The sequence below is a fragment of the Gambusia affinis genome, linkage group LG06 (assembly GCF_019740435.1).
Source record: "Gambusia affinis linkage group LG06, SWU_Gaff_1.0, whole genome shotgun sequence".
NCBI classification, from domain to species: Eukaryota; Metazoa; Chordata; class Actinopteri; order Cyprinodontiformes; family Poeciliidae; genus Gambusia; species Gambusia affinis.
Window position 1 is genome coordinate 18,197,691 of NC_057873.1, and position 13,326 is coordinate 18,211,016.

A 13,326-nucleotide genomic window follows, 5' to 3' on the forward strand; every position below is an offset into this window, starting at 1 on the left:
TCAGCAGTTCCCTTGTCTCACCTTCTTTCACACTCAGTTGTTTGGTCCCTAACTATGCTATATAGATTTTGTAGGAAAAAAATACATAAATAAATATTTTTAGGAACCAAATATCTGCATTTTCTTGAACATGTGGCAAAATTAATCAATTGAACAAAGATTGGACAACGGTGAACATCTGGACCCTTTGTATCTTTTATGTACCTTGTAAACATGTACAAAGCACTAGAACTGAACCACATTTTATCATGTTACATACACAACCTTCTGAGTACTTTATTGGGCTTCACTAACAAAGCATGCTGGGCAAATCAAGACCAATATCTTTTCACAATACCTCAGGTTTTGTTTGACTAGATGAAGAGCATCTGCAAACAGAATTTCATAAGTCTTGCTTCTTATTTGAATTTCTGACCCGATCTAAGTTATTCCATTGTAAATTTGGTTGTAAATTAGTCTCTTTCTCAAGTGATCATGATTGAACTGAATGGCTACCCAGAATTTAGATCCATGCATCTTCACACAAGTTCTGAGCAGCTTCCCTAAGACTGCTGCAGAAGGGCATCCCCAAAGCTTGATGCCACTACCATGTTTTAATCAGCACCAAGACCAAAGAAATTCTGATTTTGTCTCATTTGACCAGATTACCTACTTCCACTGAGTCGTATGCTTTTGGCTTCTACTCAAATCTACTACTGAGTGTTTTTTGGTCTTCCTGCTGCTGTTTGCTCCATAATTTCCTCTAAGAAATTTCTGAGGCCTTTAGTGCAGCTATTAAATTAGCTGCACTATTATTGCACTATAATGCAGATTAAATTATGCATAGGTGAACCCAAAAAACTAATACAGTAAGGTGGCTTGGATACCTATACAAGCCACCAGTTTCTGATTTTTATCTATCTTCATTTAGTCCTAAAGCACATTTAAGCAACTTTCATAAAGTCAGAGGGTAGCTTTGTATTTACTTGCATTAAAGTTTTTTATCAGCTGACTGTTAATAAAAGTCAGTGTCTTACATGATGACCAAAAACAACAAAACAAATCCATGACTATAGAGATGTTGACAAATAAGTTAATATCCCAATGATCACAGGAGTAATTACTTATATATCATAGTTATATAAAACTGCATGAGAGCCTGCTGAGCTTCTCAGGCTCCTTTCAAGTTTTATATGACCTTCAGGGGAACCGAACTGAGGACAAGCATTAATAAATCATTCTGTGTTTCTTTTATGTTCACCTAAGCTAACATGATGAATTCCTCTCGCCGTGCTGTTTTATTTCCTCAGTAAATAAAACAGATGTCATTTTCTGCAGAGCAGCTCTCCTTTTGTGGCGCCACAAAAATGGAAGAATATGTAGATGTATCAACAATAACTTGAGTATAAAATGAAAGTGCTCTCTGATTATCTGATGAGTGCTTCAGAACTACAACATGTTTAGTTTAGAATGGAGTTGACACTAAATTTGTAACAGGAGGTCTTTCAGAGGATCCTTTGTGGTTGTTTGCTGGACAGAAGATCAAAAAAATTATTTTTGTGCTAAATCATTACATTGAGGAAGCTTCATGCAATCTAGTCTAGTTGCAAGGCAACCCCAAAACAGAGCTACTATAGATTATTCAGCATGATTGACTGAACCAAAGTAATATGATACACTCTGTTGATGAGAAAAAAAATATAACAAAAAACCTAAAAAACCCGAGTTTCCCCAGATCAGCATAGATCTGACCAGAAACAAACTATTAAAAAACATTGAGCCTGAAAACAACCAATATTTTACAGTCTTTACTAAATTAAAAATCTATCCAACTGCATACACATTAGACAACTGTAAACATACAAACGAGTATGAATCAGTCAGAACTTTTTCCTACCAATAGGTGAAGTGAAATGGAAATTAGACCAATCTTATCCTCTATTTGGACATTGTTCTGCTTTGGAAAAACAGTCCTCCTCTTAACAAGAAAGACAGGGACCTTTCCAAATCTGTTCAGGGAGGATTCAAAAAAACGTAAACTCTTTCTGAAGTGCTCACAAAAGTTTTTAAACATCCTTATGGTAATCTGATATAGAAGAAACTCCATGAAAGGACCTATTGAGGACATTCCAACTGATCCAGGAAACCACGTTTGTCTTGTCAGAGCAGTTTTGACAGCAGAAAGGATCCCAATTAAAAATGGGTGAATTATCTTAATGGTTTTGGTGATTGTGCTTATAACTCAATTAAATAGAGACAGAAAGAGTGCTTTATACTTGGCTCATTGATAAGGCAAATGGGTCTTTCTTATCGCAGTATTTTATTTTGTCTGCTTATTTATTCATTTATTTACATTATCTCTCGGTTGTCCATATCTCAGCATCAGTTGTTTTTCAGGCATTCCTTCCTATGTCGTCCTTTCTGTAATATTCTGCTTAATGTGTTGTATTATAATTTTGAGCCATACCAAAGTAAATATCAGTTCATTTGATTGTGCAATAATTCAGAATAGTATTGACCCTCAGCTGGAAAATTACTAAAGGAACTGAAGGGTCATGTTGTTCCTTAGAACATGAACCCTAAGAATTAAATAATGTAGTTATCCTTAAACAAACCAAGCAAATATATTATCATACACAATCCTTTCATATTCTCAAAGTGCTAGATGGAAATCATTTTAAACTGCAGGATGAAATAATGTCTCATCTAGTTCAGTTATTTCACAACTCAATGCATCTGCAAGATAAAGAAAAAATTAAATTAAACTCACCTTGATAGGCTTCCCATCAGGCGTTAGTACCTCCTCAGAAAGCTCTATCATTTTTAGAGCCATGAGTGCAATTGGTTTTGCATGGCTTTCAACCTTCTTATGAAGTCCACCGGCCACACAGTAGGCATCACCTATTGTCTCAATCTGTGTGGGAGAAGGAGGCGGAGCATGAGCATTCGTAATATCCTCTTTGTTATGTCTGTTTAATTTTGATCAAAGCATAATGATGTGAAAAAGTTGTAAGAGAGATTCAAAAGTTTTTTGTAGTGGTAAATTATGAAGAAAAACATCTTATTTAAACTTTTTTATTTTATCCGCTAAGTATGTAATGCTCCTAGCATACATTTTACGGAGCCACACGCAGCAGCAGGAATAGATACATGTTCCTACCATCTACAAAAATATTTTAAAACTAAAAATAAAAGCGAGCTTCTTGGATTTATTATATGCAAAAAATAAAGCTGGAAATCAATACCAATGACAGACTAAAAACTAGATTTAGAGCAGACAACCAAAAAAAACAGAAATCTGGAAATACAAACTGCTCTCATTAAAGCCTGCCACAGGCTAAATCATTTCGACAGTAACCATGACAATGGCGACATATGGGTGATTCACTCTCCTCTGGTGTCCTCCTGTTCCTGCTTTCTGTTTGACACACAAACCAACTCCTCCATCGCAACACTCAAAACCCATCCTAATCACAGCCACTGTCTCCCTCCATCTCAGCATTTTCTCTTCCCATCTCTGCTATCTGCTATGTCACCCATTTGACAACTATTACAAGAGAAGCCCATTTTTGTAGGAGAGCCATAAGAAGATGTCAGGAAGGTGTCAGAATCTTTGGTAAGCTTTCACAGACTGGCTATTATTCACATTTCCAACACACACACTCACACAGTGCTTAAAAAGTATTTTGTCCACTCCACTCTGATACTCCTAAATAAAATCACCAATTTTCCTGCAGAAGTCAAATTATTAAAAAAGTAGACTTGTTTGTAATTGCAATCTGACAAAGCTGTTCTATGAAGGCTGTAAGCATTAGTTGGAGAACATTAGTGAACAAACAACATCAGAGGTTTGTCTGGTATAAAACAACATACCAAGCTTTAAAGATCCCATGTACCACTTCTCAGTTCATCAGTTATAGCACAACAAGAAACATACCAAGACCTGGATGCCCGACTAAACTGACAGGTCGGAGACCATTGTTAAAGTGAAGCAGCCAAGAACATGGAAAATATGCATGTGTGTCCATTCACTGACCTTGTAAACATCCAGAATGCCACACTGGTAGTCGAAGCGCGTGTAAAGCTCGTTCAACATTGAGATAACCTGCATAGGTGTGCAGTGGGCACACACAGCTGTAAAACCCACGATGTCCGAGAACAGCATGGTGACATCATCGAATTTACGCGCTGGTACAGGGTGGCCCTGCCACAGCTTCTGCGCCACATCACCAGGAAATATGGAATACAGGAGATCCACGGTCCTCCGTTTTTCTTCCTCCAGAGCCTGGTGTGTCCTCTCTAAGGTGGCCTGAGAAACGAGAGAGTGAGGTCAGGAGACTTGTTGCGCTGATGAAGCAGCAGATGACAAGCATGGTAAAAGCTAAGAGTAATGCACCAAATAAAATCTGCTGCAGTACGTGAATACGTTTATTTTTAGCTGAGCATATCTGCTTGTTTCTAACTTTTCTGAAGATCTAATGCTATAGTACTGTTCAAGCATGCAAAATATGATAGTTATTTATAGCTCCGGCCTAGGGAAGGGAGGCGGGGTTATTGCAGAGACTGAGAATGATGCAGTGAGCATCCACTGAGTTGTTACAAGAAGCTTCGAAGCCACATTTTTTGCAGTTAACATGGCCGATGAATATCAGTTCAGTTTATTAAGTGTATTTACTGCGTACGCATTAGTGAGGTATGAAGCATCATACTGTCATCCCAGTTACAAGTTGCAATCTGCTGGTTATTTCTTAGAATTAAAGTCAGGAGACCAGATCTTGTCTTAAAGAGGTGATTAATGTGCAGACTCCAAAAAGCTGTTATGTGATTTGAATAATTTTAACTCCTAATGCTGAGAATTCAATGAATATTGGATGACAAATGGTCCTGCTTATACAGAACCAATGTTATGCAGAAGGATCCAATCATCCTAAATCACTCTTTGCTTAGAAGCCACTCATTTTATTATAAGTAATAACATTTACAAGTTATGATAATACATCAGATCTTGAAAATACAGCAGTCTGTATTATTAAAAAATGTTTATATCACAAGAATCTTAATGCTAACATTTCTTTCTAGGCTTTTGTTTACCTTTAGTTTGTCCATTCTCTTCTTTAGGCCGTCCTGGGCCTTGGCTTGCTCCCCTACCAGGATAACGTCTCGTGTGGCATCATGGATGGGGATGTCTGACAGATGGAGACCTCTGCCCATCAGCTCCTCTAGCTTATCAACACGCGGCGAGCCCAGAAACATCAAGGAGCAGGACTCAGGGACATGGATCATCTGACCTTTTAACTCCATAACCTGGCAGAAAAACAAAACAAGACATAAAATTAATACATTCTCTAAGTTACATTCACGTATTGGATCGTGGTTTGTTTAATGTTAACCTCTTGTCATAAAATAAACAATGAGGTCATGAGTAGCTGTGTATTGACTGCTTGCCTCCTACTGAAGTGTGAAGACAGAAACTGGTGATCATTTCTTAACCAGACAAATTCATATCATGACTTATTACATGTAATACAACGGGTTTCAATTTCAACATCTAACGGTCATGCTGCGTCAAGAACTCAGATATTTATAACATAAGCAAAATGACTTAAATCAGATTTTTTATTTATTTATTTTTTTGACAAAGCACAAGTGTGAGCCTTATTTTTATAAAGACTATTCTATGCTAAAAATATTCTCAACACAGAAAGGTCTTGGAGGCTGTCTTCCTAAAGTTAGTTTTCTGACATTAGCTACTTTTATAACAAGATAAGGAGACACCGATAGAGCCTTGCCCTCAAACATGCTAAAGCACTTCAGCAAATTCCCTTCTTGCTGCGTTTCATGTTTGATTGTGATATCTTAGTATTTGTTTGCAATCAGAGAAGTGGGACACTAGGTATTGATAGCTTAAGTTGAAATAAGTAAATCTCACAGCAGATAAACATGGTGATCACAAGTAGCAAAGTGTTTAAATTTGAGCATATGCATCATATATGAGAGCATAAGTATTATTTACAGATGTTCCCTCTGAGGGGGTTGTGGATGTGACTGTTTGCATGTTCCATAAGAAAAAAATACTGAAACAAGCATGTCTTATTTTTAAAAGGCTTGTCTGTTTTGCGAGCTGCTCTCAGAACTATAAATAAAAGACATTTTAAATAATAGATAGCGATGTCATTCTGATGCTTTGTTTTTTGGGGATCCGATATAATTTTAGAAGTGATAGCACATCAGTAGAAATCAAAGGTCCTGGACTCTGCATGCTGCTGTATACTGACTGGCATTGACTTGTTTCTGAGTAAAGGCGAACCATCTGAAGGTTGTTTTATTTTATTTATTTATTTATTTTTATCCAATTCCAATTTTCATAATTTGTGAAACTATTAAACTAAGACTGTGCCACTCATAAAATTGATCTTTGAATTTAAAATTGGACTCCAAATGATCATACAAGCAAATGGACAGAATATTTAAATTATTTTTGCTACATTCTTATTTGCAAGTGTATTTTTAATTTAATTTTAATAAATGTAATATGTTTTCTAATTTCAATATTCATCACTTTTTTCCAATAATCAAGCTGGGAAATATAAGCTAAACACCATGACTATAAATAATTTTTATAAGTAATAACAAATTGAAAATGCCAATAAATAATAACCAGTTGTCTAATTGTTGGCATCATGGATCATCTTTGTTAAAAAAGAAAAAAAAGAAACATCATCCACTTGTCCGGGAGGATTTATTTTGATTAGCCATGTTACTTGAATGGCGTATTAAAGCATCTGCATTTGATAAAGTCTGAACTTTAACTAGGCCACTGCAAAATTTGGTCAATCATAATTCTGGGTAATTACTTTTTCAAATTGGTTTGGAGGGTTTTTTTTTTTAATCCTTTTATAAATACAATTATAATTTCAAAACTGCATTTCCTATCTATGCAGAGTCTGATCTCAATGTTTTTTTGGTGATGTGAAGCACCAGTGTGTCAAAACAAAAGTAAAAACAGACAAAATTGGCATGGAAGAAACACGCTTTCAAAGCACTGTAAGTATAAAAAAAAAGATCACATCAGGTCAAGCTGAAAATCCGTTGATTCCGGTCACCACGCTGGAAACGGTTCATCCTCGCTACGGAGTGTGTTTCTTACAGAGGGGTTTTCCCTTCGTGCTCAGTCAGCAAATATTTTCCCCTGAGAAAAATGTCATATAGAAGCATCCCCTAGCAGTTTTGTAGGCTAACATTTAGAGACATTTATTAGAAAACATTACATACAAGAGCGAGGAGCTCAAAAACAACTTTTGTATTTTTGGTTAATGTACCTGGAATAGCCTTAAACTACTAAAGTAACAAGATAGTCTACCTACAAAATACTTTCTTTTTTTTTACTTTCTCTCATTGTCTTCTCAGTCCCCCTGTTTAAAATCCTTTATGAGTCTCTCTGTGTCTATGCTCTTTTCTCCATCTCCTCTGTCCCCTCTCTCCGGCTTTCTTCATAGTGTCAGATAGATTATTCCGCAAGTGAGCACGCTGCAGCCCTGTTTTATTTATAGCACAAGTCTCTCCTATGTCTGCATAAAATATACAGACTACAGCTTAAAGTGCACAGTACTTCTCTACTAACATCCAAACATTACTACATATTGTCTTTTACTGCGTTTCTTTTTATAGGAATGAAAAATAAGCATAATTAGATTTGCAGCCTACAACCCGCTGGGTCTGAGCTGACCTAACCCAATAACCCCACATGCACTAATACCTTTAAAGAAACGAGAATTGAGAAATCATTTTTACCAGCTTTGGTGATTTTATTTTATTTTAAATGCACTACTGGAGTTTTAGGAAATATTCTCAAGAGCAATACAAGATCCAAAACACAAACACGCAAAAAACATATTGCCGATACGAACAAATGGCAGTGTGAGCAGCTGTTTCAGGAGGTTGCGTCTGGCCGAGTGGGAGGGCCACACGCCTGACATACTGAAAGCCATCTCCATGGAGATGGTGAAATCAGGGGAGCTAAACACAAATTGAAAAACATGCTCCAATGCTGCTTGGTCAAATAAATTAGCTCTTTCTGTTTTAAAAAGCTTTCCTCTGTTGGACTCTGACATATGTATAAAAACGAAAGAAATACAAGGTAAGGGAATTGAATCTGCTGTGGTTATTCGTAGAAAAACACAAGATTTCGATAACAGAAGTTATGTAAACAAAAATGTCCAGAAGAGCAACTAAATCACAGCAGAACTGCTACATCTCTGTGTAAGGAAATTCAAATATCTTAGGTGTCAGCTTAGAGGTCATGGTGTGTTTAGAAATTAATCAATTTAAGTTATTAGGTACATACATCTGATCAGGGATCTCTGACCCCTATTGCAAGATGTATTTTTAAAAGACACTTCAAAACAGAAAGCAAAGTTGTCTGTCTAATATTTAAAGGCAACATGTCCAAAGTTCAGGAGCCACAACAGAGGCTTGATTTCCTCTCAGTTTCTGTCACGTTCTGGGATAACTAAAAGCAGCTGGCTGGCTGATCTAAGGACCTGAAAAGGAAGATAAGGCTGGAGTAAATATGCAAAAGCATTTATAAGACAACATGAAATTAATTCTGAAGACTGTACAGGAGGCCAATGAAGGGAGGACATGTTTGGCTGAGATGTGCTCATGACAAACAAAAACATGACTGTTAATTGGTCTCTCCACATTGTCCTTAGGTGTGAGTGTGTGCATTGTCTCTCAGTTGCTGGACTGGTAATCTGTGCAGGAGGTAACCTATTTCTCACCCAATCACCACTGGAAACAGGCACCACCCTATTTAAAAGCAGAGCATCGTTCCTCAACATTTTGAAGGTGGTTTTCCTTGGTTAAGCCTCATGTGGTGCTCTTCTAATTACTGAAGTGATTTTGATGTTCTTAGCTCGAGGGGAAAATTTTGTGTAATAAACAAGTTCAAATGGGTTTTTTTGTATTTAGAAGTTATTCTAACAGTGTACTGCATGATCTTCCAATTTGCACTTGCTGATTACCTCTCTAGGATGTGGGTATTTTTATTAGTAGTTTTGCGACTCTTTTCCATTTCAAATCTTTCATTCTAAAATAGAAGTTGCTACATGATTTAAAAATGCCTAGTGTTGTTCAGTACCAGAAACTTAATAAAAATGTTTCTACGGTATCCAAAATACTAGTTTAAACACCCACACGTGTTTAGAAATGATAATTCAGAAATGTCACGTCAGTTTCCACACTGACATGACATTTGCACACTTAACACTTGCAAGTTGCCATCCTCAATAAAACTTTTAATCCCAACTGTCTTTCTTTTTTTGATGTTAGAAACATGTCTAGCAACATTTGTAAAACAAAATTATGCTTCAAGTCAAGAAAGTGTTTTTGTCACACAATATAATCAATTATTAATTTTAATAATTAATAATGTAAGAATGGCATCCTGCTTCACAGCAAGATCCTGCCGGAAAGTCAATGCCTCCTCCATGAACTGCTACAGGACTGTTGTGATTTGTCACTTTGTCTTTTGCTTACTTTTTACTGATGTGCTATTTTCTTTGTCCGATTCTCATACAGAGCGCAGGATCTATTTTCCCTCTTTTGATCGCTGCTTTATTTATTTACAGTAGTCATAATTATGCAAGTGTCTCCCGACCTTCCTCTCAGTAACGGGTGTCTATTTCTCTCTGGTTCCCATTTTATAGCTTACTGTGTTGCAAACTTTGCACATTCACAGATGCACACACACATATACGCACATCCCTGGAGGCAGTTGTGTTGGCCTAGTTGTGCGTCTCTGTTTAACTCGACACTCTTTTCTACTTCTGCCTGCGTCTCTGTCATGACAGCATGGAGAAAGAGGAAGTAAGTCAACTGTGAGATGGGAGGAAAAAGACACAGAGGAGTGCAAAAAAACCGCACAAGGAGGTGTAAAGTATGGAAAATGGGGTTGATAAGTATAAAAAGAAAGACGGAAGTAATAAAAGCAAAGTGACACATAACGTGTCAACATTTTTAGCAGTAAATATAGTTCTAATGGGCTATTATTCGAAATTCAATAACAACCCAGGTGATGCACATATGCAAAGAAATAAAGCACAGCAAGTCCAAAAGTTACTTTACTAAAGTGGAATGACAAAAAGTAGGTGCAAGTTAAGAAAATAAATAGCAAAGAGGCACAGAAGCCAAGAATATAGCTGGAAACTATCAGCTTTCAGAAAACTATCCTTCCTCCTATCATTACACAGTAGTAGCAGCTGGTAGTCCTAATCATTTGTCTAAAAAGAGTTTTCTTATTACTATGGCCCGTGAGGAATGATGGGTAAAGTAAGTAGATCTACCTAGATGTATACAGCCTTATCATCGCAAAACACACTGACAGATGATAAAAAAATATTTCTAAAACTGTAAATGTTCCAGTGAGTTTCCTAGGGTCTTAATTGGAAAATTAAAAGTGCAGGATTTGACCTTAATTTTGAGCAATGACCTCTTATTCCTCAGCAAGACTCCACTGCTGAAGAAAAGGTTTGCTGAAACTAATTTAACCTTTGATGCAGAACATTTGAGTCTTTGAAATACTGTGCGTATAGTCTGCTCAGATGAATATCACTTTAAATTCAACCCAAAAATACCACACCAATGTTTAGGTCTAGAGGTGGAAACATCACAATGTGGGGCAGTTTTTCAGCATTCAGACCTGCCAGGCTTATTCTTCCAGATAAATCATGGAAAAATAAAGGGAGAAATGTACCAGGACATTTGTGACAAGAAGATTAATATGGTGAAAGCCTAGGGAAGTGCAAAAAAATGAGAACCACCGTACTTTCAAAATTTCTGCAAAAACTGATATAAAATCCCACCTGAACGATGCAGGTGGCTAGTGTCTCTATTTAGTAACGTCTTGGGGTGGTCATAGCAAAAATCTATTAACAGTTCTCTGCTCCATTCCACTTTACTACATATTAAATATACAAAAATTCATTTAGATATCTTTTTATGTGTAGATTACTTGGATTCTGATCAAATCTGGTGTGGATTTAATGTCAATAGGCTAATTAGAGAAATAGCCATGGAAAAAAGTGTGTTCTACAACTTTTTTCTGAAAAAAATGGTTGTTGTCTTTCATTTATATGAAAATATGCAAATATGCAATAAGATTAAAGGTCAGGATGTAGCCTTCAAGTCATATCTTTGAAACGGATTGCAACAAATTAGCTGTGTCTCATCTCAAGGACTCTGCTTAGTCATCAAAATATTTTTTTCAGATTGCTCTGCACCAGTATGTCTAAGATTCTAGGTAGTTAAAGCAACTAATTCAGCTCTACTGACACAAGACAAAACTGCAATCAGTAAAGTGCAGCCAGTGAGACTAATGCTCAGACAACACATCTCTCAATCTTGATGGGTTCACATTCTGCATGCCTAAATGTTTAAAATGTTCCGATTCAGATTGCTTTTTCGCATGGCAATGCGGTTAGACAAAAGAAAATGGGAGAGCATGAAAAAAATCCGAGAAGGCGAGAGATGGAAGTAGTCAGAGAAGGAGAATGAGATGCAAGGACACAGGGAGAACAGACAGGCATGAGGAGAACGAAACACACTGTACTTGATAAACAGAAATAAGGGACAGCAGGAAAGAGGAGCAGAGAAGGAGAGCTGGAGGTGGAACATAGACATAATGCATTCCTTTTGCTAAGAAGATTCTGGGAGATGTCAACAGACTCATTCGCATGAACAGGCCCTCAGCAGAAAACAGTCAATGAGTCAGTCTTTTACACACACAAACACACACACACCTAAACACAAAGCTGTTTTGGTCTTATCTTGTCAGACTTCAGTGTGCAATTCCCTTACATCCCACTCTCTGCTTTAAATCCTGCTGTACACAGAAAACACACAAGCTCACATACACTTTGTTTATGCAGAAGAAAAAAAGCACACACACATGAAAGGGACCCCATCAGGACAGTGGCTATCATAATAACATCAGCAAAAATATTTTTAACATTAGCATTATTTATCTTATCAGCCTTTGTTATACTAACACAAAAGACACATGCAAAAAATTTTTTTTAAAACTACAACCTATATTTTACTTTGTCTTTGTCAAATTGCAAAGTGTTGATTTAAATCTAAGAGTTCCCCCCAAAATAATCTTGTGTTTCTCCATGAAAAATAATTTTGAATGCAATTTTATTCAATTAATATGCAAAAAATATATTTATAATTGGCATTATATTTTATTTTAATGTTAGTTTAATGGAAACTGATCATTATCATCTGTTTTAAAGAAAAAACATGCATCACATCCTCATGCTCTTTTTGTAGCCTTAGATTATTCTGTTATTATGTGTTTGTTTATTTTCTGACATTTCATATGCTTTATAATCTTTTCTTGATTTGTAAATTTATTTTCATTTATTGCATTTTTTGTTGATCTTTCTTGATTGTGCCACAGGGAATGCCGAAGAAAATCAATTTAAAAAAAAAAAATCTTTCTTTAAGCTTATTTTTTTCTGTACATGGTCCAGGAGAAATAAAGCAATACGGTTGAAAGCAATTAATATTATTAATGTGCTTAACAGATATAATATCTTCTTGTAGTCCTTCTGACTTTTCTCACAATTCTTTGTATTTTCGACTAAATACAACAGAAAAATAGAAATGATTTTCAAAGCCTGCTGCTCAGAACAAACAGCAGCAATTTATCTACCTCAGATCAAAGATGGACACTGCTGACATCAACATTTTCTTTGTCCGAGACATGCAGGTGCAGAGATGACGCAAACAAGCAAACCTCTTCCAGGGCTACAATTGCATTTGTTAGATAAAGACAGTTACAGTGCAGACTCAGTTATTTTTCTCCACTACTTTCTACTTCTCAGTCTATTATATAGAGTTTTGAAATATATTTGCCCTGTCCTTCTGTTTGCTTCTGTTCACAGCTTTTACCCCCAGGCAAAGGTAACTGCAAGTCATCTAGATCCTGAAACAACAAAGTAGTATCAAACCTTTACACTAAACCACCATGTTTGGTGTCGATGCTGTGTTAGCTTTATGTAAGACTGATAGAGGGTAATCATCTATTGGAGAATTTCTTTTGATCTGGGGTGTATATATACATTGCTTTTTGGAATCTTTTAGCTCACTTCATGTTGCCAGACAACTTTTACTCAACTGAATTCTTGAATTATATTTCTCAGTCAAGTCTTTGAGGGCAAGTCCAACTCTTGTCCTATTTTTTTGCACCAAGTTAGACTCTAGTTGAAAGTCTACCTCATCAAATCTGGTGCACCTTGTAATGCTACGTTATGCAATAAGGCCACAATACGTGATAATGTAATA

At 36.3% G+C, this 13,326-nt stretch overlaps 1 protein-coding gene across 1 annotated transcript in view; it reads right to left on the bottom strand.

The window, feature by feature from the left end:
* The window catches only part of gucy1a2 (guanylate cyclase 1, soluble, alpha 2), a 39,699-nt gene that overhangs the window by 10,252 nt on the left and 16,121 nt on the right, over window positions 1-13,326 (bottom strand). Inside the window, exons 5-7 of the mRNA XM_044119690.1 lie at window positions 5,071-5,283; window positions 4,016-4,288; window positions 2,750-2,893 (exon numbers count right to left, since the gene is read on the bottom strand). Coding sequence (XP_043975625.1) covers window positions 2,750-2,893; window positions 4,016-4,288; window positions 5,071-5,283 — 630 coding nt within the window. The remainder of the gene's footprint in view (window positions 1-2,749; window positions 2,894-4,015; window positions 4,289-5,070; window positions 5,284-13,326) is intronic.